Raw genomic sequence first — 25,277 nt, 5'->3', positions numbered from 1 at the left:
GAAAGGCACCTCCCTCTTTGAAGACCTGTTCTTTCCACTGGGATCTCACTCACAGAGATCTTTTTGCCAGAGTGTCTTGGCTTTCCATGCCTGAAATACTCTCATGGGCTTTTCAGCCAGATCCGAGTGCCTTTAGGGCTGATTCTGAGGCCAGAGTGCTATTTAGGACATCCGCCATTCTATGAGTCTGCTGAGTATCTCACTTCCCATAACAACCTAACTTTAGACCACAAAGAATTGTAAGCATTAGAGCAGAGATAAAAAAATAGAGGATAGAAAATCAATTTAAAAATAAATGAAACTGGCCGGCGCCGCAGCTCACTAGGCTAATCCTCCGCCTTGCGGCGCCGGCACACCGGGTTCTAGTCCTGGTTGGGGTGCCGGATTCTGTCCCGGTTGCCCCTCTTCCAGGCCAGCTCTCTGCTGTGGCCAGGGAGTGCAGTGGAGGATGGCCCAAGTGCTTGGGCCCTGCACCCCATGGGAGACCAGGAGAAGCACCTGGCTCCTGGCTCCTGCCATCGGATCAGTGCGGTGCGCCGGCCGCAGCACACCGGCCGCGGCGGCCATTGGAGGGTGAACCAACGGCAAAGGAAGACCTTTCTCTCTGTCTCTCTCTCTCTCACTGTCCACTCTGCCTGTCAAAAAATAAATAAATAAATAAAAATAAAAAAAAATAAATGAAACTGGCTGGTGCCGCGGCTCACTAGGCTAATCCTCCGCCTAGCGGCGCCGGCACACCAGGTTCTAGTCCCGGTCAGGGCACCAGATTCTGTCCCGGTTGCCCCTCTTCCTGTCCAGCTCTCTGCTGTGGCCCGGGAGTGCAGTGGAGAATGGCCCAAGTGCTTGGGCCCTGCACCCTATGGGAGACCAGGAGAAGCATCTGGCTCCTGCCTTCGGATTAGCGCAGTGTGCCGGCCACAGCGTGCCAGCCGCGGCAGCCATTGGAGGGTGAACCAACGGCAAAGGAAGACCTTTCTCTCTCTCTCTCTCTCACTGTCCACTCTATCAAAAAAAAAAAAAAAAAGAAGAAGAAGAAGAAGAAGAAGAAGAAGAAGAAGAAGAAGAAGAAACTGAGTTTAATAAAAAAGAACATTGATAAAATCTTAGCTAGATTAAAAAAAGAGTAGAAATTTCAAATAATTAAAATCAGACACGAAAAAGAGGAAATAACAAGAATCCTTTCTATTGAGAAGTAATAAATCCTTTTTACTTATTCACAACATATGAGAATGTTAGAATTGTTCACCAACAAATTGGATAACCTAGAAGAAATCAGTTAAGTGCCTAGAAACTAAAGTACAGAAAGATTTGGTTATATGTCCAAAACAACATAGCTAACAATTTAGGAAAAGCAGGAATTAAACCTGAACTGGATGACTCCAAAGTCCATGTTTTGAAATAGGACACGAAGTACAGTGCTTTCTAACCCATTATTTTGGTAGTAAATGCATCAAAAATTTCCCTCTAAAGTATGATCAGAAACAGAAATAAGTGCAATTTTTAATTTCACATCTATATAGACTTCTCTAATATCAGCTTGGAATCTACCATTTCCAAATAGCCAAGAAAAGACCATTTCTCCATGTGAACTTTTAGGGTGTGCAACAGTCGGTGAAAGTGAAAGAAGTCCAACAATTCTCCCTTCTTTGCTTCACTATGGATCATCTCTATTGGGGACTGCAAACCACTAGGCATGTGGGGATAAAGCCCCACGTATGTCCTCCACTATTCTACAGGCTTCTGAGACAACAAAAAGCAGCTCTGAACAATCTATTCAGATGCTGTGAAGACAACATCAGTGACACACTCTTCCTCCTCCTTGTTATCATCATCAGGTTCATATTACACCACCTGCTGAAAAATCATACATGTATCTGACCCAAGTCCTCCCTGAACGAGAACCAAGATCACTCAGCAGCAGTAGTGCTAATGGTGCGATAGTCAAGACTTGAGCTGGAAGGCCTCATTCTGCTGCATAACGCTTTACTCCTCATTGGTAAAACACAGAGGCAACCACACCTGCCGCCCACTTTGCTGTAGCTATCAAATGAGGGAACTCCTGGAGGTAAAGCAGTCCACGCACTGCTCAGCACACACAAGAAATACTCTACGGATAGTACTAGCATGATCAGCAGCACCAATAGATTCAGTTCACAGCAACGCAGGCTCTTCTCACAGGTAAAAGAATATGCTGTTACAATTATAAACATTGGATTTCTCCATAATCTTACCTTTATATCATCTCTCCACTCATTCATACCATAGCTCTTGGAAATTTCTGGCTGGAAAATCTGCATTCTTGCCATGGACGTAGCCAGACGAGTTAAAGATTGACGGCCACTGCCTCCAAGGCCAACGAGCAAAGCATTTCCACCTGACTGCTTCAGAATTCGGCATATTCTTGACAAATGCTCCAAAACATACCTACCACAAAAATAATGACATTATACATCACAAGACACATGCAGATGCATGTAACTATAGTTCACTTTTCTAGAAGGGTGTGACTGCTGCCCCATTTGTTATTATCTCAATTTTAGAGAGCTTATCATAAAAAGTTGTGATTTTTTAAAGTAATTACATTAGGATCATTTGATGTAAAGGAAAACTAACCAAAAGTTCAAATTCAAGAAATTTAATATACAAGATATGCAAATAAAATGAAATCTTAACCACTCATACTGGCAACATATCACTCTTTTTTATGAAATCACTTCTTAGATTTCAGTATTAGAATTTCTATGTGAGAAATAAAAAATCACTTATCTACAATGTAACAAATTCAGAAAAGTCACTTATTAGCATAATAAATTTAAACCCACAATGAGACACCATCCCATTCTCCTTAGACTAGAAAAACTTCCAAAGTCTGGCAGTCCTAATGGTTGACAAATGTGAAGAATAATGGGAGCTCTTAATATTAAAAGCTATCTTGGCAAAACTTAGTAACTGAAGATGCTCATGTCATGACACGATAATCGCACTTCTAGGAATATAGCCTAGAGAAATTCCCACACACGTGCCCAAGGAGACACGCACATCAATACTCAAAGCATTTTTTGCTAACAGTAAAAACTGAAAGACACCTAAAAGTTTATCTCAGAAAAACAACAACATTGTGGTACAATTAAACAATAGATTGCAAGACAGTAGCAAAAATTCAGGTTTGTGACTCACAAACAATATGGAATAAGTTAACTGGCAGAACTCATGCAAACTAACAGCTTTCCTCACAGGTGTCAAGTGCTATCAGTGAACCGATACGCATTTCTCTGACAATTACCGATGTTGAGCGCCATTTCAGGTGCCTGTTGGCCAGGTTCACGTCATCTTTGGAGAAATGTCTATTCTAGCTCTTTGCCTATTTTTAAATTAGGGTATACGTTTTCTTGTTTGAATTCTTTATAAACTTGAGATGCTAGCTCCTTATGTGGTTTGCAAATAATTTCTCCCATTTAAAAGGCCACCTTTGCATTTTGTTGTTTCTTTTCTTCTACAGAAACTTTTCAGTTTGATGTGGTCCCAATTATCCATTTCTGCTTTTTTAGGCTGAGATTTTGGTGTGATATATGAGAAGTCACTGCCAAGGCCTCCATCAGGAGTTCTATGGTTTAGGTCCTTTACCCACTTTGAGTTGATATTTGTGAATGGTAAAAGGAAAGGGTCCAGTTTTGTTCTTTTCATTGTGGAAATCTAGTTTTCCCACCACCATTCACTTAAGAGACTATCCTTTCCCCATTGTGCCTTTCTGCTGCCCTTGTTCAAAATTAGTTGAATATACATGATTTACTTCCAAGTTCTCTATTCAGTCCCACTAGTATATCTCTCTGTTTTTATGTCAGAACAATACCATTTCAATTACTATAGGTTTGCAGGTTTCTAATGTAATTTTAAACCAGAAAGTGTAATGCTGCCAACTTTTTTTTTTTTTCCTTAGATGGCTTTAACTGCTTGGGTTATTTTGTGGTTCCCTATGAGCTTTAGGTTTGCCCTTTCATTTCTGGGATGAATGCCACTGGGATTTTTATAGCAATTGCATTGACTCAATTTATTGCTTTAGATGGTATGGACGTTTTAACATTATCAATTCTTCCAATCCACAAGCTTGGAAAATATTTCCATTTATTTGTATTCTCTTCAACTTATTTCATCAATGTTTCCTAGCTTTCAGTGTACAGAACTTCCACTTCCTTCGTTAAAGCTTTTATATATTTCTGATTTTATCGTAAATGGGATTGTTGTCTTGATTTCTCTTTCAGACAGATTATTTATGCATAGACTTGCACAATGTACTTCTATATTTACAATACATGTTAATTTATTAATCTAAATTAACTATCTTATTGCATCTGCATATCTTATAACATCATGCTCTATACTTTATATATAATAAAGTTTATTTTAAAAATCAAAAAATAGGGAGCCAGCATTGTGGCATGAAAAGATTAAGCCACCATCTCCAATGCCAGCATCCTACATGGGTGTTGTTGTGAGTCCCAGCTGCTCCACTTCTTTTTTTTTTTTTTTTAAAGATTTATTTATTTGAAAGAGTTACACAGAGAGAGAGGGAGAGGCAGAAAAGGGGGTGGTCTTCCATCTGCTGGTTCACTCCCAATTGGCCGCAATGGCTGGAGCTGAGCCAGTTGAAAGCCATGAGCCAGGAGCTTCCTCTAGGTCTCCCATGTGGATACAGGGTTGCAAGGACTTGGGTTATCTTATACCACTTTCCCAGGCCACAGCAGAGAGCTGGATTGGAAGTGAAGCAGCTGGGTCTCAAACCAACGCCCATATGGGATGCCGGCTCTGCAGGCAGCAGCTTAACCTGCTATGCCACAGTGCCAGCCCCTGCTCCACTTCTGATCCAGCTCCCTTCTAATGTGTCTGGGAAAGCAGTGAGAGACAGCCCAAAGTACTTGGGTCCCTGCACCCATGTAAGAGACCTAGATGAAGCTACTGACTCCTGGCTTTGGCCTGGTTCAGTCCAGCTGTTGAGGCCATATGGGGAGTAAACCAGTGGATGCAAGATCTATCTATGCCTCTGCCTCACTGTCTCTCTCATTCTCTGTAACTTTACCTTTCAAATAAATCAAAGAAATCTTCTAAAAAATTAAAAAGTAAGGGCTAGCATTATGGCATAGTGGGTAAAGCCACTGTCTGAGATGCTAGCATCCTGTGTGGGTGCTGGTTTGAGTCCTGGCAGCTCTACCTCCGATCCAACTCCCCTATAATGGCCTGTGAAAGCAGTAGAGGATGGCCCAAGTGTTTGGGCCCCTGCTACCCACATAGAAGAAGCTCATGGCCTCTGTTTGGTTCATTCCTGGCGGTTGCAGTCAACTAGGAGTGAACCAGTGGATGGAAGACCTCTCTAACTCTTCCAAATAAACAAATAAATCTCTAAAAAATCAAAAACTAAAACATGAAATGTAAGATCATATACACATGTGTGGTTGAAGACCGAAGTAATACATGAGTTTCCTTTTACTGCTCTAGGGCGTGTAGTGAGAGAAGGCTGCCTACAACAGGAGACTTCAAGTAAATTACTAAATTTTATGTCTTAATCTGAATGATGGCTACATGGTTATTCACTATTTTTCCTTATGCCTTTTTGTGAATTTTAAATATTTCATGACAAAATTTTACAAATAGCAATTTCAAGCATGAATATCAAATATATTAGTGTACCTAAAAATGACAAGATTCATTGTTGTCTTGTGAGTTTGATTATATTCATCTAAGCATTGATCCACAACATCATTAAACTGTTGAATACTTGGAATTTCAATATAAACTCTACTATCTCCTTCAAGGTCAGGGTTCATATAATCGCCAAACATGAGATTTCTTAAATCTTCTTCAGTTATCTACAGAAAGAACATCAACAAATTACACATTTTTTCTAAAATAAATGTAAGAAAATATAACAAATGTTTTTTCATGCATGTTATAGAATGATTATTAGCTATTCTTTTAAACATCAGGGTACTAAGTAGTAGTACTTACAAAATTAATACATGAAATTATTTCCTTATGAAATCAAAAGAAGAGACCTTTCTTATTATCATTTAAGTTTGCTGTTATTGTTTCTAGAGGCTGGAGAAGTCATTCTGGGCAACTCCCACTGAATGAGCATTGAAGACCCCTAGTATGGCACCATATCATGTACTGTACACCCATTATGTCATTTAATCACTATCAGATTAGATTTTACTTCTTAAACAACTTGTTACATATGTTCACCTTAAGACACACCTCAAAATAAACACCTACCTATGAGAAAAGCTAAAAGGATATGTTCCTTGAGAAGCAATACTATTTTTAATATAAGTTAATTGATTTTAACCATTCCTGTTATTGTTCCACTTTAACCCCTTAAGTTTTCAACCACTGAATGTACTCACTGGAGCATTATCTTTCCTCAAGCGTGCAAAGACCATATCAAATGATTCTTTAAAATGCTCCTTTACAACACTTTTGGTTAACTTGAACAGCCACTTTCGATCATCATCGCTAACAAGGCGGTCATAGAAGACTCGGAGGACTTCGTGCACAAACAGTCGGATCATAGTGCGCTTGTTCTCTACAGCATCTCTTTCGATGAGTAAGCAGCCCCGGATGACTCGCGAAAAATCACGCAAGTTGAAAGTATAATGAGATTTTGCAGGAGTGGGCAAGAGATTCTCCATGGATCGCTTATATACCTGAATATAGGAAAAGCAATGAAGCTAAAACAAATTGCTTACAATCAGCAAAGTCATGTCACAACGTAAGAAACATTTTATTTATCCTATCAGATTGTATCACCTTAGAAAATTGTACAGTACTGTCTCACATGCCATATAAGCATTTATTTACTTTGGTTGATAGCTTTCAACCAGGCATTGTGAAGTTCAGAGAACCTGATATGATCTGACTCCATTCAAGCCCCCAAGAAGTTAAAAACTGTAGTAGAAAGTAAAATGAAGTAACTTATTCTAAAGCATTCCATTCTTTCCCTTCTTCCTTCTTTAAAAAAAGATTTTTTTTTAATTTATTTATTTGAGAGGTAGAGTTATAGACAGAGAGAGAGAGACAGAGAGAAAGGTCTTCCGTCCACTGGTTCACTTCCCAAATGGCTGCAATAGCTGGAGCTGGGGCAATCCTAAGCCAGGAGTCAGGAACCTCTTTGGGATCTCCCACGTAGGTACAGGAGCCCAAGCCACTTGTGCTACCTTCCACTTCTTTTCCAGACCATTAGCAAGGAGCTGTGTCAGAAGAGGAGTAATGGGGACACAAACTTGTGTGCAAGTGATATGCTGCCACTGCAGGCAGAGGCTTAGTCCACCATGCCACAGTGCTGGTTCCTCTTCCTTCTATCTTAGTTAGCTAGAACTGGGGGCTGGCACTGTGGGTCCTGCTGCACAGGCATCTCATATAGGTACTAGTTGGAGTCCTGGCTGCTCCAGAGCAGGCAGGGGAAGGAGCTGAGCCCCTAGGGAGTGCGGTACTGGCTCCAGGAGATCCTGGCTATCTCGTGTGACCTTGAGGTTTTAAATCATGCCTTCAAGTCAGTTGCAATCTTCCACCCAGAGCTAGCAGAGGCAGCAGCGCTGAGCTCCTAAGTGGGAGACAGGCCGTCTCCAGGAGACCCCCTCTAGCTCCATGAGCTCCAAGCCAGCCAATCAACATACATATGTAGAACCCCTGTCCAGTGGGCACCCCCAAAGAATGACCCAATGAAAAAAAAGCAGTAACGGCTTAAAAACCAGGGACACTTCCTCAAAGCCAGGGTCCTGCTCAGGCACTCCACTGGTCTCCTCTTGGATCAGACGCTTTCTCTGTCACTTGCAATCAAATAAAAGTTTCTTTTCTGTCAAATCAAAGTTTCTGCCTCTTTGCAAATTATTTCCTGGCTTTTTATTTCTATACTAAGCTGCTGAAGAGAACCCACGAAACTCTCTGGCAACCGCCCTCCCCTCCATGACCATTAACAATAAGCTGCTTAAATTGACTTCTTTTAAAAAAGACAAACATAAAAAACATGAGGGAAGACAGAGAAGAGAATGGTAACACCATAGTAGGAACGTACCAATTAGGGAAATAGCTATTATGTGGCAGATGATGGTTCCAGATAATTTCCTTAAAGCCACTTTGTCAAATAGGTATTATATGCCATTTTTGTTTCAGATTGTATTTATCATTTGAGAGGCAGAGTCAGAGAGAGAGAGAGGGGGAGAAACAAAGAAAGGTCTTCCATTTGCAGATTCACTCCCCAAATGGCTGTTAACGGCCAGAGCTGAGCTGATCCAAAGCCAGAAGCCAGGAGCTTCCTCCAGGTCTCCAATGTGGGTACAGGAGTACAAGCACTTGGGCCATCTTCTAATGCTTTGCCATGCCATAGCAGAGAGCTGGATCAGAAGAGGAGCAGCCAGGACTAGAACCAGTGCCCATATGGGATGCCGGCACTGCAGGCAGAGGCTTAGCCCATTATGCCACAGCGCCTGAGCTATACCTGCCATTTTAGTGATTTAAAAGCTGAGCCTGTAGTGGACATTTAACCTAATGGTTATGAGGCCTATGTCCCACATTTTACTACCTGGATTCCATGCCCAACTCCAGCGACCTCCTAACACAGACCCTAGGAAGCAGCAGTCATGGCTCACGTAATTGGGTTCCTGCCATCCATGTGGGATACCTGGACTGAGTTACCAGCACCTGGGAATTCAGCTTGGCCCAGTCCTGGCGAAGGCAGGCATTTGGGGAAAGAATAGGAAAGTGAGACTGGCTCACTCGCCCTCCCTCCTAAATATTTTTTTAAGATTTATTTATTTATTAGAAAGAGTTACACAGAGAAAGGAGAGGCAGAGAGAGAGAGGTCAGTCTTCCATCCACTGGTTCACTCCCCAGTTGTCCGCAACGGCCGGAGTTGAGCTGATCTGTAGTCAGGAGCTTCTTCTGGGTCTCCCACGTGGGTGCAGCGGCCCAAGGACTCAGGCCATCTTCTACTGCTGTCACAGGCCATAGCAGAGAGCTGGATCAGAAGTGGAGCAGCTGGGTCTCGAACCAGTGTGCATATGGGATGCCAGCACTTCAGGCCAGGGCATTAACCTGCTGTGCCACAGCGCCACTACCCCCCACCACACCAAATATTTGATTTTAAAATCCAGTCTAGGGGCTGGTGCTGTGGCACAGCAGGTGGGGCCATTGCCTGCAGTGCCAGCATCCCGTGTGGGAGCTAGTTCGAGTCCCGGCTGCTCCACTTCCCATCCAGCTCTCTGCTATGGCCTGGGAGAACAGTGAAAGATGGCCCAAGTCCTTGGGACCCTGCACCCACATGGGAGACCAGGAAGAAGCTCCTGGCTCCTGGCTTTGGACCAGCTCAGCTCTGGCCATTGTGGCCAACTGGGGAGTGAACCAGCAGATGGAAGACCTCTCTCTCTCTCTCAGCCTCTCCTTCTCTGTGTAACTCTTTCAAATAAATAAATACATAAATCTTTAAAAAAAATCCAGTCTATAAAAAAGCACGTTATTGTTCAGAGTCATACTCATATTGGTAGAAATATCTGTCAGGTAGAGACCCTAATTTCAGAGACTGTGATTTTCCTATTCTTAAGTCTTCTGAACAACTTCTCTGATAATGAAAACCAAAGTAGATAGCTAAGGAAAAAAAATAGTTATTTTAAAAAAAGAAAAAAACACCAAAAGCAAGGGCCATATGGCACTAACATCTTTTACATGACATTATTTCTTTTACCTCCATAGTCCCACTGACTATTTGGTTCCCAACGATAAAGTACTCCGGGGTGAATTCGTGAGTCCTGAGGTAGAACGCTACAATTGATGAAAAGATTCGGACCATAGTTTCATCGCTGAAGGCATTAATGGTGCAGACGTTGAAATGACGAACAAAACGGGGAGTGACGGGATTTCTTCCACCACCTGGCGGGCCCATGGCGGCCATCAGCTCGATGTCAACCAAAGTGATTTTACTGGTGTCCTTGAGGTCATACCTGGAAAGCACGTAACAAGTGTTCACCTGCTACAGAGACTGCAGAATGAAGCGAAATATAGATCACCCCAGAAACGTAGCCTCATTTTGGCTTCTCTAAAAGGAGTAACTTTAGGTAGTGCTTCAGGTGGGACAGAATTTAAGATCTGAATTCTATTTCTCCCTGCAACACCTAGTCCTGTTGCCCAGGTTCAGTGTTTCTACCGTGTCCCCTCCTCTGCCCTTTCCTGTTTTCCCTTCTACTCCTTGTTCCATTGCATTCTGTACCTTTCCTCTTATTTCCTAAAATCCAAAAGCATAAATGAGTGCTTCCACAACCTCCTGTGGCTGGTAATAAGGAGACTGTGTCTAAGTCCGTTTTTACCTAGAGCAATTCTGGTTTGTGCCTTTTGTCCTGGAGCCATTATTAACGACACCCTGCTTTTACTCTCAGAAAGGTCCCGGTTTGAATGATGAATTACATAGTTCTTCTAGCGACAACAAAGTTCTCATTGTCCTCCTCTTATCTCAAATCTTATCCCTGAAGCATACTTTGTTGCACAGAAGGAGACCCCAGGAGGGAATAATAAGGCTTCAAAGGCCTTTGAATTGGGAAAAGTGCATCTTAATGACACAATGTGTTTGGAACCACATGGAGTAAACCAGCAGCCATTACCAACAGGCCATTGTGTCCTTTGCTACAAGTGCTCTTGAACAAAAGGGAAGATTGGGGGAGAAAGCTGTATAGCTAATCCTTAAACCAAGAGCACACTAGACAGAACAAAAGCATTATTTGGTTTTCACAATAACCCTAACTCCAGCCCACTCAGAGCGTCCTGTCCCACCTCCTGGGGAGAACAAACTGAGGAACCTCTGTGAGGCTGACAGTCCAGCAGCAGGAGCTCACAGAAGACACAGTGAGCACAGCAGGACCACAGTGTGCAGCAGTGCCTTTACCCAGCACATCGTGTCAGACTAGCAAGGAAACATTTTAAGGCAAACTAAAAGGCAAGAAACACAATTTGAGGAGACACAGCAAGCATCAGAACCAGACATTGCAGGGGTGCTGGACCTATCAGAGTGCGAATTTGCAACAATTATGATTAAAAAGATACGGACTCTAGTGGATAAAGCAGACAGCATGTAAGAGATGGAAGTCCTAAGGAAAAACAAAAAACAAAAATTAACACTGTAAAAGACGGATACTGTAACACAAATCGAGAATGCTCATGAGCTTACAAGTAGGCTGGATGTGGCTAATGAAGGGACCTCTGAGCTTGAGGATATGTCAAAAGAAATCTCAAAAACTAAAAAAGACTGACAAAAACAGGATAGGGTATCTGAGGCCTGTGGGATATGTTATATCACCAAAGACACAAATTAAGCATACGTTATATGGGAATATGAATACCAGAAAGAGAGAAAGGGACACAAGAAATATTTGAAATAATGAATGAGAATTTTTCCCATATAAATGTCGGACTCCAAACCATATATTCAGGAAGCTCAGAGAAACAGCAAACAGAATAAATAAAACAACCCCATACATAGTCACAGCATTTTTCAGCTACAGAAAATTGAAGAGAAAGAAACATTCCTGAAAGAAGTAAGAGGAAAAAAAACACTTATCTACAGAGAATTGAAGTGAAGAATTACATCCAACATTCAACTTCTCAGAAATCATACAAGCCAGGAGAGAATGAAATACTTAAAGTGTTGAAAGAGAGAAGAAAATCTCCACTAACCTAGAATTCTGTCTCCTGCGAAATTGTCCTTCAAAAACAAAGGAGAAATAAAGACTTTCAGACAAACAAAAATTGAGGGAATTTGTTGCTCGTCAATCTGCCTTGAAAGAAACTGTTACAAGTTTGTTAGACAGAAAGAAAAGGGTGTGGGCCAGAAACCTTGATCTGTATAAAGAAAGACCATCAAAGAAGGAAGAAGTAAAGACAGGAGTTTTTCTTAATCTTTATTGATCTGACAGCTGTTTGTTTGAAATAATGACAGTATTTCTGTTTCAAGATGGCGGAATACAAGTGCCCAGCATTTATCTCCTCCTCCACAGAGAACTAGAACAAAAACAGAAGCTACATGTCAAGGTAAGTACCAGAGAAATAGCACCAGAACCCAGCATGGGAGATACAGGCATGAGCAGAACGGGAGATTCTGGGATGCCATCACAGGGAGGGAGCAAAGTCTGGTGGCAACAGCAACCCTGGCCACGCAGTTGGGGGAGCTTCCCACGAGAAGGCTGAGGGTTAATGGCAGAACCCCAGTAGGTCCTGTCTCCACAGATGCTGTACACTGGCTACCCTAGCTACAGGAGGGAAGTGGTTGTCACAGGCTCGGAGCCCAATAAGGGGAGCTACCTGGATTATGCCCAAAAGCTTTGCTTCAGAAAACAAACTCACACCATCTCTCCCCACCCTTCAGAGCACAGAGTGTGGCAGTGTGGCATCATCTCCAGAAAAGAGCCACTGTCAGAATTTTCACTGCTGTAAGGGACAGAAACTCACGCATATCCCCCTCCATGGGGTGGGTCCCCTACATATTGCAGTGCATAACTGTGAAGATCTACAGCCTCACACACACATACTAGATCCAGCACAGCTGTGACCCCATGTGGTACTCTGCATTAGTGCACAGATGGTTCCTAGCAGCAATTAAGCCATTACCTGCGACACCAGCATCCCATATGGGTGCCAGTTAAAAATCTCAGCTGCTCCACTTCCTAACCAGCTCCCTGCTAATGCACCTGGGAGAGCAGTGGAAGATGGCCCAAGTGCTTGGGCTCCTGCCACCCATATGGGAGACCCAGAAGAAGCTCCTGGCTCCTGGCTTCGTTTTGGCCTTGTCCTGGCTGTTGCAGCCATTTGGGTGTGAACCAGCAGATGGAAGATCTCTCTTTCTCTTGAACTCTGTCTCTCCCTCTCTCTCTCTGTAACTGTGCATTTCAAATAAATAAAATAAATCTTTAAAAAAAATAATGAAATGTCCAATAAATAACTCAAAAAAAAAAAAAAAAAAAAAAGGAACCTCAGTGGGATGCAAGAGCACACAGACAGATGGTTGAATTAGGAAAAAAAAAAAAAAATGCGGGGCACAAATGAAAAATTCCATAAGGAAACTGAGACATTTAAAAATAACAAAACAGAAATCTCAGAAATGAAGAACTCAGAAGTCAAATAAAAAATAAAGTTGAGAGGCTGGTGCTGTGGCACAGCAGGTTAAGCTGTTATCTGCAGCACCAGCATCCCATATGGGCACCGGTTCGAGTCCAGGCTATTTCACTTCTGATCCAACAACCTGCTAATGAGCCTGAGAAAAGCAGCTGAAGATGGCCCAAGTGCTTGGGCTCCTGCACCCATGTGGGAGACCTGGATGAACTCTTGATTCCTGGCTTTGGCTTGGCCCAGTCCCAGCCATTGCAGCCATTTGGGGAATCAAACAGCAGATTGAAGATCAATCAATCTCCCACCCCCCCGCCCCATCCCTCTCTATAATTCTGACTTTAACAAAAAAAAATAAGAAATAAAAATAAAGAACTTGAAAGTCTCAACAGATAACATCAAGCAGAAAAAAAGAGTATCTGAACTCAAAGACAGGTCTTATGAAATATCCCAGTCACAAAGAAAAAAAGGAAGAAGAATGATGACAGACTCTGAGAAGTCTGGGACACAATTAAGTGAACAAATACTTGAATTCTGGAAGGGGAAGCAAAGAGAAAAAGCAGAGAAAATCTATACAATGAAATAGTAACTGACAGCTTCCCAGTCTGGAGAATGATATGCACTCCTAGGGTTTGGGTGTCCTCCGAAGGCACCAAGAAGATAGAAACTTAATCCAGTTATGGTGTTCAGAGGTGGGCCCTTTGGGAAGTGATGTGATTGGGTGAGATTTCCAGGGTGAAGTCCCTGTGACCAAATCATGATGGCTTCAGGCGGAGAGGCAAGGACAGAGTTACACACTCCCCCTTGCTATGAGATTCTCTGTGTCACCTCAGTACTGCCAGCAATGATGCCATCACAGGGTGCTAAAACGATGGGGCTGCTGTATCTTGGAATGTGAATCTCCAAAAACTATGAGCCAAAATAAACCTTATTCCCTTTCTAATTAAGTCCTTTTATGAGTTTTGTGGTAGTCATTAAATGCTGACTAATATATGGCCATCCATAAAACCCCAAATAGACATAAAGAGAAAAATATCCTTAATGCAGGATATTATAGTCAAACTGTCAAGACAAAGAATTCTAAAACCTGGAAGAAATGAACATCAAAATATAAAATGAGATGACTTCAGCATAACTTATTAAGATCAGTTAAGGGGCAGGGGTTTGGTGCAGCAGTTAAATTCTTGTTTGGGACACCACATCCCTTATCAGGGCACCTAGGTTCAAGTCCAAGATACCCCACTTCCAATCCAGCTTCCTGCTAATGCCTGGGAGGCAGCAGGTGGTGGCTCAAGTGTAGCTCAAGTACTTGGATTCCCATTACCCCATGGGAGATTGGAGTTCCTGGCTCCTGGCTTCAGCTGGCCCCAACTTTTACATACAGACATCTGGGAAGTGACTCAGCAAATGGAAAATCTCTGTCTCTCAGTCTCTGTCTCATCACCTTTCAAATAAAAACAAATCAACATTTAAAAATCAGACCCATTCAACGTTTACCAATTTCCACAGTCAAAAAATTGTCGTAATAATTCAATAGGAGGTTGAGCTCCGTATTTCTCCAATGCAGGCATATTCATGTCATCTATAAAAATTATACACTTCTTTCCCATTGGTGGTCCAAAAACTCCTTTGCGTCTTTTATCCAATCTAGCCATTATAATGTTCTAAAAATTTAAAGAGAAAGAGTGGTTTATATACCTATAATTGAACTGCAAATTTATTATCAGCATTGCTTATATTAGATCAGTATCAATAAGAAATCTATGCTGCCAGAATCCATGACATTTCTATTATTATTTTTATTATTACTACTTATTTAGTTTAGCAGTGACTAACTTAACATAAAGAGCCATATTTAACACTAGAAAGGAAATAATGGCAAAGAGTATTGTGTGTGTGTGTTTATTTATCCATATTTAGGATGATACTAAACTTAATATCCAATATCACTCAAAGAACAATTATTAAAATCTTTCTATGCACTCAGAATTGTTACATATACATACTTATAGTGCACACACATGCATAATTCTGCATTATTTTCCTCAGTGGCTACCCCATCGCATCTATTAATATTTACTTACCTAATATTTAAAAGCACTAATCTTAACAGCCTTTAGCTAATATGGGTGTGGATGTTTTGTCTATTTTTGTGTGTGGAAGACCCAGATCTATTTGTTAAGCTATTACAAAGACAAAGCAATTCATTTGAATGATTTTGAGGCTTCATCCCAGTTTCACTTGTTCTGTTACAGAAAACAAACCTAGAGGCTGGAAACCAGCCTCTTAAGAAGCTGTAACAGAGCAGACAGGGGAAGCATGGTGGAAGGAGGAAAGGCTAGCCAGAAGCTTCTGTGGTAGTGGTGGTGTCTGTGGCTAGGAGGCTTCCAAAGAGGTCACCGGGTGATGCTGAATTCATCTGGGCCCCATTTCATTAAAACACTCTGTGGAAGAGCAGAGGATAGGATTCCCTAGAGATCTCTGCCTCTCTTCATAGGTGATAAAGCTGTCTTAGGTTCCAAAGAAGCCTACCTTAGCTACAGCCTCTCTCCCACCCAGCCTACCTGCACCTCCCAGCTCCTGTGCATTTCACCATGTCTTGTGTATTCTAAAACCACTTTTGAAATTCACATATCCATTGCAAAAGTGAGTAATGAAGATACTATTTTCATTCACTCCACACTGAAGAAGCCCTAAGTTTGTATAAATCTGAAGTGAAGGGAAATCTATAGGCTTAACATGACAGAAAAGAGGTCAGGAGAGAATGCCGAGTCACAAATTTAGGAAGAGGGGATAAAAGGGCAATTAGCAGAGTCTATATGATGTTTCATCTCGCACAGAGGGGCAAAGGGTGGGATGCCCCGCCTCACAGGAAGTCACACAGTAATAGTTCACAGTGTGAAAGCTCCTGGGAGCAGCAAATGCCCCTCAACTCCCAACAGCAGAGTCCAGAAAAAACAGGAAGTTCCCTTCATCCCCTCACCAACCCAACCCTGCCTGCAGGTGTGTGCGTTTTTTTCCCTCAATAACCCAGGTTTTTGTTTGTTTGTTTGTTTGTTTTTGTTGTTGTTGTTGTTGTTGTTTTTGTTTGGACAGGCAGAGTGGACAGTGAGAGAGAGAGAGACAGAGAGAAAGGTCTTCCTTTGCCGTTGGTTCACCCTCCAATGGCCGCTGCGGCCGGCGCACCGCACTGATCCGATGGCAGGAGCCAGGTACTTCTGGTCTCCCATGGGGTGCAGGGCCCAAGCACTTGGGCCATCCTCCACTGCACTCCCTGGCCACAGCAGAGGGCTGGCCTGGAAGAGGGGCAACTGGGACAGAATCTGGCGCCCCGACTGGGACTAGAACCCAGTGTGCTGGTGCTGCAAGGCGGAGGATTAGCCTAGTGAGCCGTGGCACCGGCCAATAACCCAGTATTAATGTAAAATGTTCCCCTAAGCTTTTTCACTAAAACTAATTTTACTAAAATTTATACAAGCTTTCCAGTTGTTTATCTAACAAACAATTTTAAACACTAAAATAAGGTTAAAAAAAATCCAAACTGGAGTTCCACTTTTCTGGTCTTGCACTAACCTGCACCTGGTTGGCACTGGTCCGTGCAGAGAAGTTAATATAAAAAGGAAAGTACCGGTCCTTTTCCAAGTGATTCATCAGCTTATCTTTCACATACACTGATTTTCCTGTACCTGTTGGACCCACAAAAAGCATCGGCCTGTATGAAAACAAGGAATACAGTATTCAGAATGGAAAACACTCTACTAGAGGAAGCTGGAGTTGGCTGAAAGCTTAAACAATAAGCAAACCGTCTTAATCTACTAACTCCCAATTTTACCAATAATTGCTATTTCATGGAAGACTGGTGAAACTAACAAAAAATTAGGCATTTTTTTGCCTTATGTTGCAGGGACTTCTGTCGCTCCCCCTCTTCGTGGAGGAACGACACAGGACCCTGCGCTGTTCTTTTCGTCTGCTCGGCCCTCCCCGGGTTTGCTGCTGGTTCTTCCCGGGTTGGCTACTATCCCTTCCACCTCCGTGGAAGGGCAGTTCCCCCTGGCCGCATTCCCCACTTCCGCAGGGGAGCGGCACACCGCCGGCCGGCTTTCTTCGGGGGCTGCACGGGTTCCCTTAGATGTTCCCCATAGATGTTCCGGTGCATGCCGTTTCTCTCCTCCTTTATAGTCCTCCTCCGCCAATCCCAACTCGGCTGCCCACACGCCGAGTACGCTGCTCTCCTCCAATCAGGAGCAAGTCCTACAGCTCATTAGTTGAACTCGAGGCAGCTGTGCGGAAGCTGTTTACTTCTCTCCCAACGCCATATTGTGGGAGAGCAGATGCATAGAATAAGTCTTAATTCGAGTAACAGTCTAGTCCGGATTGCTCCCCACAGACTTCAAAGCTAATAAACTATTATTTCAATAGATTCACATTGCTAAATACAAAACCACTCACAAAACAAGTAATAGCATCCTTAACTTTGCAAAACAGAAAGGTTAAAGTTTTCTCCTCATAAAAGTGATGCATTTGTACTTTCCAGTTACGGGGATAGGCACAGGGGTAGTAAAGTGGAATAGAAAAATGAAGTGAAGAGCATAAGACAGCTGTGGTTTGCTTCACAGCTATCTCTGGCCCAGAGAGACAGAATGACAGGGAATTCTAAAGCTAACAATTACATGTGTCTATTACTGGTAGCATTCTTAAGCCAATTCAGTTACTAATTGGAAATATTTGTCTAGAAGCAAACTCTGAGAAAGACTTTTTACCTTAAAAAAATGACATTTATGCATATTATGTAAACTTCTCTGATTTGGTATTGATGATCAATCATGCGTAGTGTTTTTAAAAAGAAAATAACTATCACAGTGTTATAAAGAAAGCTGGGAGATATGCTTCCACAGGACACTCCCAGGTTTCTGGGTTTCTAATCAGTTACGTGTATTCTTTTTTTTTTTTTTTTTTTTAAGATATACTTATTTGTTTGAAAGGCAGAGTTAGAGAGAGAAGTCTTCCATCTACTGGTTTACTTCCCAAATGGTGTCAACAGCTGAAGCTGGGCTGATCCAAAGCCAGGAGCCAGGAGCTTCTTCCAGGTTTCCCACATGGGTGCAAGGACCCAAGCACTTGGGCCATCTTCCACTGCTTTCCCAGGCCATAGCAGAGAGCTGGATCAGAAATGGAGCAGCTGGGACTTGAACTGATGCCCATATGAGATGTCAGCACTGCAGGCAGTGGCTTTACTCACTGCGCCACAGCACCAGCCCCTACACGTATTCTTTATTTTTTTTATGTGCCCTTCTGATTTAAGTCCGAGTTTTGTTTTTTTTTGTTTGTTTGTTTGTTTTTTGACAGGCAGAGTGGACAGTGAGAGAGAGAGACAGAGAGAAAGGTCTTCCTTTGCCGTTGGTTCACCCTCCAATGGCCGCCGCGGTCGGCGCGCTGCGGCCGGCGCACCGCGCTGATCCGATGGCAGGAGCCAGGAGCCAGGTGCTTTTCCTGGTATGCCATGGGGTGCAGGGCCCAAGCACCTGGGCCATCCTCCACTGCACTCCCTGGCCACAGCAGAGGGCTGGCCTGGAAGAGGGGCAACCGGGACAGAATCCGGCGCCCCGACCGGGATTAGAACCTGGTGTGCCGGCGCCGCTAGGCAGAGGATTAGCCTAGTGAGCCGCGGCGCCGGCCTAAGTCTGAGTTTTTAATATTCATCTTAAGTGCAAGCCATGGGACATATGTGAAAAATTCCCAGCGTCATGGGAGACAGTGGGTCATGCTCAGTTTGTACTACTATTACAAGTAAGAGAAACGTAGGGTGGTATAATAGACAATGAAGTGTCCAGTGATGTGGCGTAGCAGGTGAAGCCACTGCCTGCAACATTGGCATCCATAAGGGCACTGGTTCACGTCACAGCTGCTCCACTTCTGATCTTGCTAATGGCCTGGGAAAACTAAAGCCATTGAGGATGGCCCAAGTGTTTGGGCCCCTGTCTCCCACGTGGGAGACCTAGATGAAGCTCTTGGCTTTGGACTGGACCAGCCCTGACTGTAGCAGCCATCTGGCGAGTCTTTCTCTCCTCACCCTGCTCTGTAACTCTGGCTTTCAAATAAAATAAGTATTTAAAAAAAAAAGAAAAGACTATAAAATATGCTGACAAGGGCTTTGGAGTGGGCAACGAGCAACCTGGATCCTGGTTTTGCCAGTAGCAGAGCTGACACTTTGGACCTCTCAATCATTCCCCTAGGGTCTCGGTTCCCCGTGGATGGATGACCTCAATGTTCACCTCAAAAATTACTATGATCCTATTAAAATGACACCATTATATATATATATATATATATATTTTTTTTTTTTTTGACAGGAAGAGTGGACAGTGAGAGAGAGAGACAGAGAGAAAGGTCTTCCTTTTGCTGTTGGTTCACCCTCCAATGGCCGCCGCGGCCGGTGGGCTGCAGCCGGCACACTGTGCTGATCCGATGGCAGGAGCCAGGTACTTCTCCTGGTCTCCCATGGGGTGCAGGGCCCAAGTACTTCGGCCATCCTCCACTGCACTCCCTGGCCACAGCAGAGAGCTGGCCTGGAAGAGGGGCAACCGGGACAGAATCTGGCGCCCCGACCGGGACTGGAACCCGGTGTGCCGGCTCCAGAAGGCGGAGGATTAGCCTAGTGAGCCGCAGCGCCAGCCTGACACCATTATATTTAACATCAGGGTTTACAGCACAGTTCCTTACTTCGCAAAGGTAACACTCAAATCCATTAGAAATGTGTATCTAATGGTGTCCATGGTGGGGACTATGATGTCTTGAATCTTGACACGTTTATCTTCTAAATTAGTACTTTTAATTAATTCATTCCAGTGGAGCCAGCGGCCTCGGTTTTTAAACTATAAGAGAATACAAGTTTAAAAATATTACAGTCATGCTGTTATATTTAGTTTAAAAAACCAATACATGAGCCATATAAAATAATTAACATTTTTAAGTCACAAAGCAGATTCATCAAATAAGTATCCGTGAATATACCACCCAATTTAAAAAATACATTTTCTTTAGTTTTTAAAATAAATTTTTATCATAAACTCGACATATCTGGAATTTCGTGTACTCTTAACTTTATGTCTTCTTAATATTAATCTTCCAAAAGTGCCTTCAAGGGGCCTTTTTATGTATTTACTGAGTATTTACTTGCAAGTCAATGTAACTTCTAAGTTTTAATTTACTGGATTTTGCTTCCTGCTTTTTGTTTTTTAAAATAAATGGGCAACATTGTAGTTGAAAGCAAAGTCTCACATGAACTCTCCGTATTTGTTTCCCTAGAATTACTCTGCGGCATGTTGATCCGGGCTGGTATTCAACCAGCATCTACCAGCAGGGCTGCACCAACTGCTCTACCATCACAGTTCTGAAGCACAGGCATAACAGCCGCTGTCCTGACGTACACATGTCACCTCCGTGCCTCCCGACCTGCATCAGCCCGACCACTGCTTTTTCCTCCAGGCTATCCTGGCTTCTCCCTGGCCATCTCCCATCCTCCTCTATCCAGCAACCAAACAGTTCAAACCTGACAAAGCAGTATGAGTGTATTGTGCTGCTCTGATTCCCAAGAATCTTCTGGATTCTAGCCAAAAGTGCATGTTTATGGTGTGTGTTTCCATGGTGATCATTCTGCACATCTGAGTAAACGTTTCATTAGCTACTCATATTCTTATCTTTTTAACTCTCGTTCATATCAAAGTTATTTACACACACAATTTAGAGACAAAAGTTTTATAGGTTTAAGAAAAACAATAGTTCCCTACTCCCGTTCTCCCTTTCCCAGTGGCAACTATCTTTACCTCTTTATGGTGGATATTTTGACATTTCCTTTCAATTCTCTTGTAAGATTTATTTATTTCAAAGGCACAGTTACAGAGATAGAGGGAAATACAGAGAAATCTTTCATCCACTGGTTCACTCCCCACATGCAGCAATGGCTAGGGCTGGGCAAGGCCAAAGCCAGGAACCTAGAACTCCATGCAGGTCTCCAATATGTATTCCAGGGGCCCAAGTACTTTGGCCATCTCCTACTGCTTCCCCAGGCATATTCGCAGGGAGTTGGACTGGAAGTGGAGCAGTCTGGACACACATCAGTGCCCATATGGGATGCCAGTGTCATAGGTAGTAGCTTAACCCATTGCACTACACCACAGTGCCTGCCCCTTTACCTTCCATTCTTTTTATTTTTATTTATTTTTTATTTGACACATAGAGTTAGTGAGAGAGAGAGACAGAGAGAAAGATCTTCCTTACGTTGGTTCACTCCCCAAACGGCTGCAACGGCTGGAGCTGTGCCAATCTGAAACCAGGAGCCAGGTGCTTCTCCCTGGTCTCCCATGTGGGAGACTTGGGCCATCTTTCACTGCTATCCCAGGCCACAGCAGAGAGCTGGATTGGAAGAGGAGCAGCCGGGACTAGAACCGGCGCCCATATGGGATGCTGGCACCGCAGGCGGAGGATTAACCTAGTGCACCATGGCGCCGGCCCCTAGATAAAGTTTTAAGTAAAGCTCCATCTAGGCCTTATGTAATTCTTTTGTTGGGAAACAGAATTTCTACGCATCAAATGGGACAGGCCTTGTGTACAGCAGGTTAAACTGCTACTTGAGATGCCCACATCCCCTTATTGGAGCACAGGTTCCAGTCCTGCCTGCTTTGCACCTGATCCAACTTCCTGCTAATGTGCCAGGAGCAGCAGCAGGAGATGGCCCAAATACTCAGGTCCTTGCCACCCACAAGAGATTCAGGCGCAGTTCCAAGCTCCTGGCTTTGCCTGGCCTAAACGCAGCTGTTGCAGTCATCTGAGGAGTGAACCAGCAAAGACAAGATTGATCTCTCTCTCCCCTCCCTCTCCTTCTGTCACTCTGACTTTCAAAAATAAATCAAACGGGTGCCAGCACTGCGGCATAGCAGGTTAAGTCGGGTTAAGTTACCCTCTGTGGCACTGGCATCCCCTATGAGCACTGGTTGGAGTCCTGGCTGCTCCACTTCCGATTCAGTTCCCTGCTAAAGTGCATAGCAGAGCATCCACATGGGAGACCCAGTTGAAGCTCCTGGCTCCTGGCTTTAGAGCAGCCCAGTGGCCATTTGGGGAGTGAGCCACCAGATGGAAGATCTCTCTCTGTCTCTCCCTCTCTGTAAGTCTGCCTTTCAAATAAATAAATAAATCTTTAAAAAATCATTTTAAAAAATAAAAAATATTATGAATAAGATATTACAATCTTTGTTCTTTCAAAAAACTCTTTTGTAATTTCTTTTATAAAGTGGAAAAAAATAAATACATTTAAATATGAAAATTACTAACATTATTAAAGCAAATCTCTCTGCACTCCCAGAAGTTGTGGAAGGAAAAAAAAAATACAGGACTGAAAAGGTCACCACAGGAGTCAAAATTTCCCTGGGATGGAAACGCAGGAGCTCTGTCTGCCGATCCATGGCGCTGTGTTTCATGTCTTTTATCCTAGCCAGTTCTTTACGTCTTACCTCATACGTGTAGTCATAGACCAGGCCTTTTTCTTCAAACTGGCATTCCCATTTACCCACCAGGGCTGGCACTGGTATGTCTTCATCTTTCCCCATTATGGTTGATCGTATGAAACCATCAAAAGCAAGGCGACCATCTGTATCACAACTTCCTCCAAGGGACCAAATCAAAGAGAATATAAAGCAAGCCTATTGGTGGGAAAACATTTTGAAGATTTATATGAATTATTTTAAAAAAAATTTTAAAAACATTAACATTTAGCATGAGTTGAAAAGGTATATTATATATACATATGTATGTATAGACATATACACATATATACATGTGTGTATACAAACACATATATATACACACAAATATATGAATGGAGTACAACTAAGCCATGTAAGTATTCATTTAGCTGGCAATATCTATCAAAATAAAATTTTAAACATATATACAAATTGATCTAATAATTTCTTTTTCTAAAGATTTTATTTATTTATTTGAGAGGCAGAGTTATATACAGTGAGAGAGAAAGCCATAGAGAGAGGTCTTCCATCCACTGGTTCACTCCCCAGATGGCCACAATGGCCAGAGCTGATCTGAAGCCAGGAGCCTCCTCCAGGTCTCCCACATGGGTGCAGGGGCCCAAGCACCTGGGCCATCTTCTACTATTTTCCTAGGCCACAGCAGAGACTGGATCAGAAGAGAAGCAGCTAGGACTAGAACCGGCGCCCAAATTGGATGCTGGCATCACAGAGAGAGGCTTAACCTGCTGAGCCACAGTGTCAGCCCCAATAATTTCTCTTTTAGAAATTTATACTGTGACTGGTGCTGTGTTGTAGTGGGTACAGCAGCCACCTGCAGTGCCTGTATCCCATATTGGCGCCAGTTTGAGTCCCAGCTGCACCATTTCCAATCCAGCTCTCTGCTGTGGCCTGGGAAAGCAATAGAAGATGGCTCAAATCCTTGGGCCCCTACACCCACGTGGGAGACTGGAAGAAGCTCCTGGCTCTGGATTCAGATCGGCACAGCTCTGGCCGTTGCAGCCAACTGGGGAGTGAACCGCCGGATGGAAGACCTCTCTCTCTCTCTGCCTCTCTTTCTCTCTGACTTTCAAATAAATAAATAAATAAATATTTAAAAAAAGATATTTATACTAACATAGTTTCACCTGTAATAGTGATATGTGTACAAGAAACTCACTGCAGCATTATTTGTAATAGCAAAAGCTTAGAAGCAACACAAAATGTCTTTCCACATGTGTTCAGCATAATTAGATTGTGTTTTATCTACTGAGATACAAGCAGCTGTTAAAAATAAAGTTCACTTGGGGCTGACGTTGTGGCACGGCAGGTTAAGCCAAGGCCTAAGACCAGCATCCTCTAAGTGTGTTGGTTCAAGTTTCTGCTCCACATCCCATCCAGCTTCCTGCTAATGTTCCTGAGAAAGCAAAAGATGGCCTGAGTACTTGAACCCCTTGCATCCACGTGGGAGACCCATTTGGAGTTTCAGGCTCCTGGCTTCTGCCTGGCCTGGCCCTCATCATTGTGGCCATTTGAGGAATGAACTAGTAGATGGAAGATACTCCCCTGTCCCTTTCGAATAAGTAAAATAAATCTTTTCTAAAAAAAACAAAGTATCTCTATGAGTACTAAAATGGAACAGTCTCCAGGATAAATTTTAAGTGGCAAATGATCCATATCAGTACATACATGTATGTTAACACATGAAATATATACATATTTAAAACATATAAATTTGTTTATAGCACATGTAAAATGAGAATATATACAAGTACATGCATAAAATAACTCTAAAGGGCTACAGAGGGTACTAGTAATACTACTTAACACACTGGGAACTGCATAGATGAAAAACTTTCTACACTTTGAATGGTACTCTAGGTACATGCCTTGTCTAGTCAAAAATAAAGCTATTTTATTTCAAGAGAAAATATTTAACAAGGTATCAACCTATCAACCAAAGTCTTTAAAATTGATTCTGAACTCTGAAAAAGTTGGCAACTTGGGTTTTCCAATAAAAGGAAAATCCTCAGGAAATACATAACCTGAGGGTTACACGGGTGAGCTACTTCTAGGACACTTTGCTTTTGCAAAAGCGAACTTTTATCGGTACAGAAAATGTTTAAAATCAGTTCTGTGAAAAGCGTTCCCAATAGGGAGAAAAGGGAATAAATAAATCACACCTCTTCTCTGTTCATCTTGTAAAATGTTGGGACACAAAGGCGAACAGGAAGGAGATAGGGAAGAGGTTATGACCTGCGGTGAGCCCAGGAATCTGAGGTGTCTGGGGCAGAATCGTTCTGCGGCAGCAAAGGGAAGGAGGAACAGCGGCAGGGAACAGCTACTGCCAAGGCCTTTAGGAATTAGGTTGCAGATGGGAATGCAGGGGGAAACCAGGGAAAAGGAAAAACCTCTTTGCTTTTGCCACCTTCGGCAACTTCCGCTCACTACTGCCATGGTCTTTGGCCTCCTCTGACCTCCAGACGTGGGCTGACCGGGACTGCAGACTCCTCCCTGCCAAAAGCTGGGTGCCCGCCCTGGTCTTCCATGGCGAGTGCCTGTGCCGCTACAAGCCGGATTCACATCAGACAGAACCAATGCACCTGTGACTCAAATTGCTTTCATATT

At 43.0% G+C, this 25,277-nt stretch overlaps 1 protein-coding gene across 1 annotated transcript in view; it reads right to left on the bottom strand.

Moving 5' to 3' along the window:
* DNAH12 (dynein axonemal heavy chain 12) overlaps positions 1 to 25,277 on the bottom strand; it is a 198,613-nt gene that overhangs the window by 94,227 nt on the left and 79,109 nt on the right. Inside the window, exons 36-43 of the mRNA XM_051852268.2 lie at positions 22,641 to 22,829; positions 19,855 to 20,006; positions 16,708 to 16,846; positions 14,632 to 14,798; positions 9,731 to 9,986; positions 6,399 to 6,698; positions 5,683 to 5,861; positions 2,232 to 2,424 (exon numbers count right to left, since the gene is read on the bottom strand). Of these exons, the coding sequence (XP_051708228.2) occupies positions 2,232 to 2,424; positions 5,683 to 5,861; positions 6,399 to 6,698; positions 9,731 to 9,986; positions 14,632 to 14,798; positions 16,708 to 16,846; positions 19,855 to 20,006; positions 22,641 to 22,829 (1,575 nt within the window). The remainder of the gene's footprint in view (positions 1 to 2,231; positions 2,425 to 5,682; positions 5,862 to 6,398; positions 6,699 to 9,730; positions 9,987 to 14,631; positions 14,799 to 16,707; positions 16,847 to 19,854; positions 20,007 to 22,640; positions 22,830 to 25,277) is intronic.

Source organism: Oryctolagus cuniculus, chromosome 10 (genome assembly GCF_964237555.1).
Source record: "Oryctolagus cuniculus chromosome 10, mOryCun1.1, whole genome shotgun sequence".
Lineage (NCBI taxonomy): Eukaryota > Metazoa > Chordata > Mammalia > Lagomorpha > Leporidae > Oryctolagus > Oryctolagus cuniculus.
This window is presented reverse-complemented; position numbering and strand designations above follow the sequence as displayed.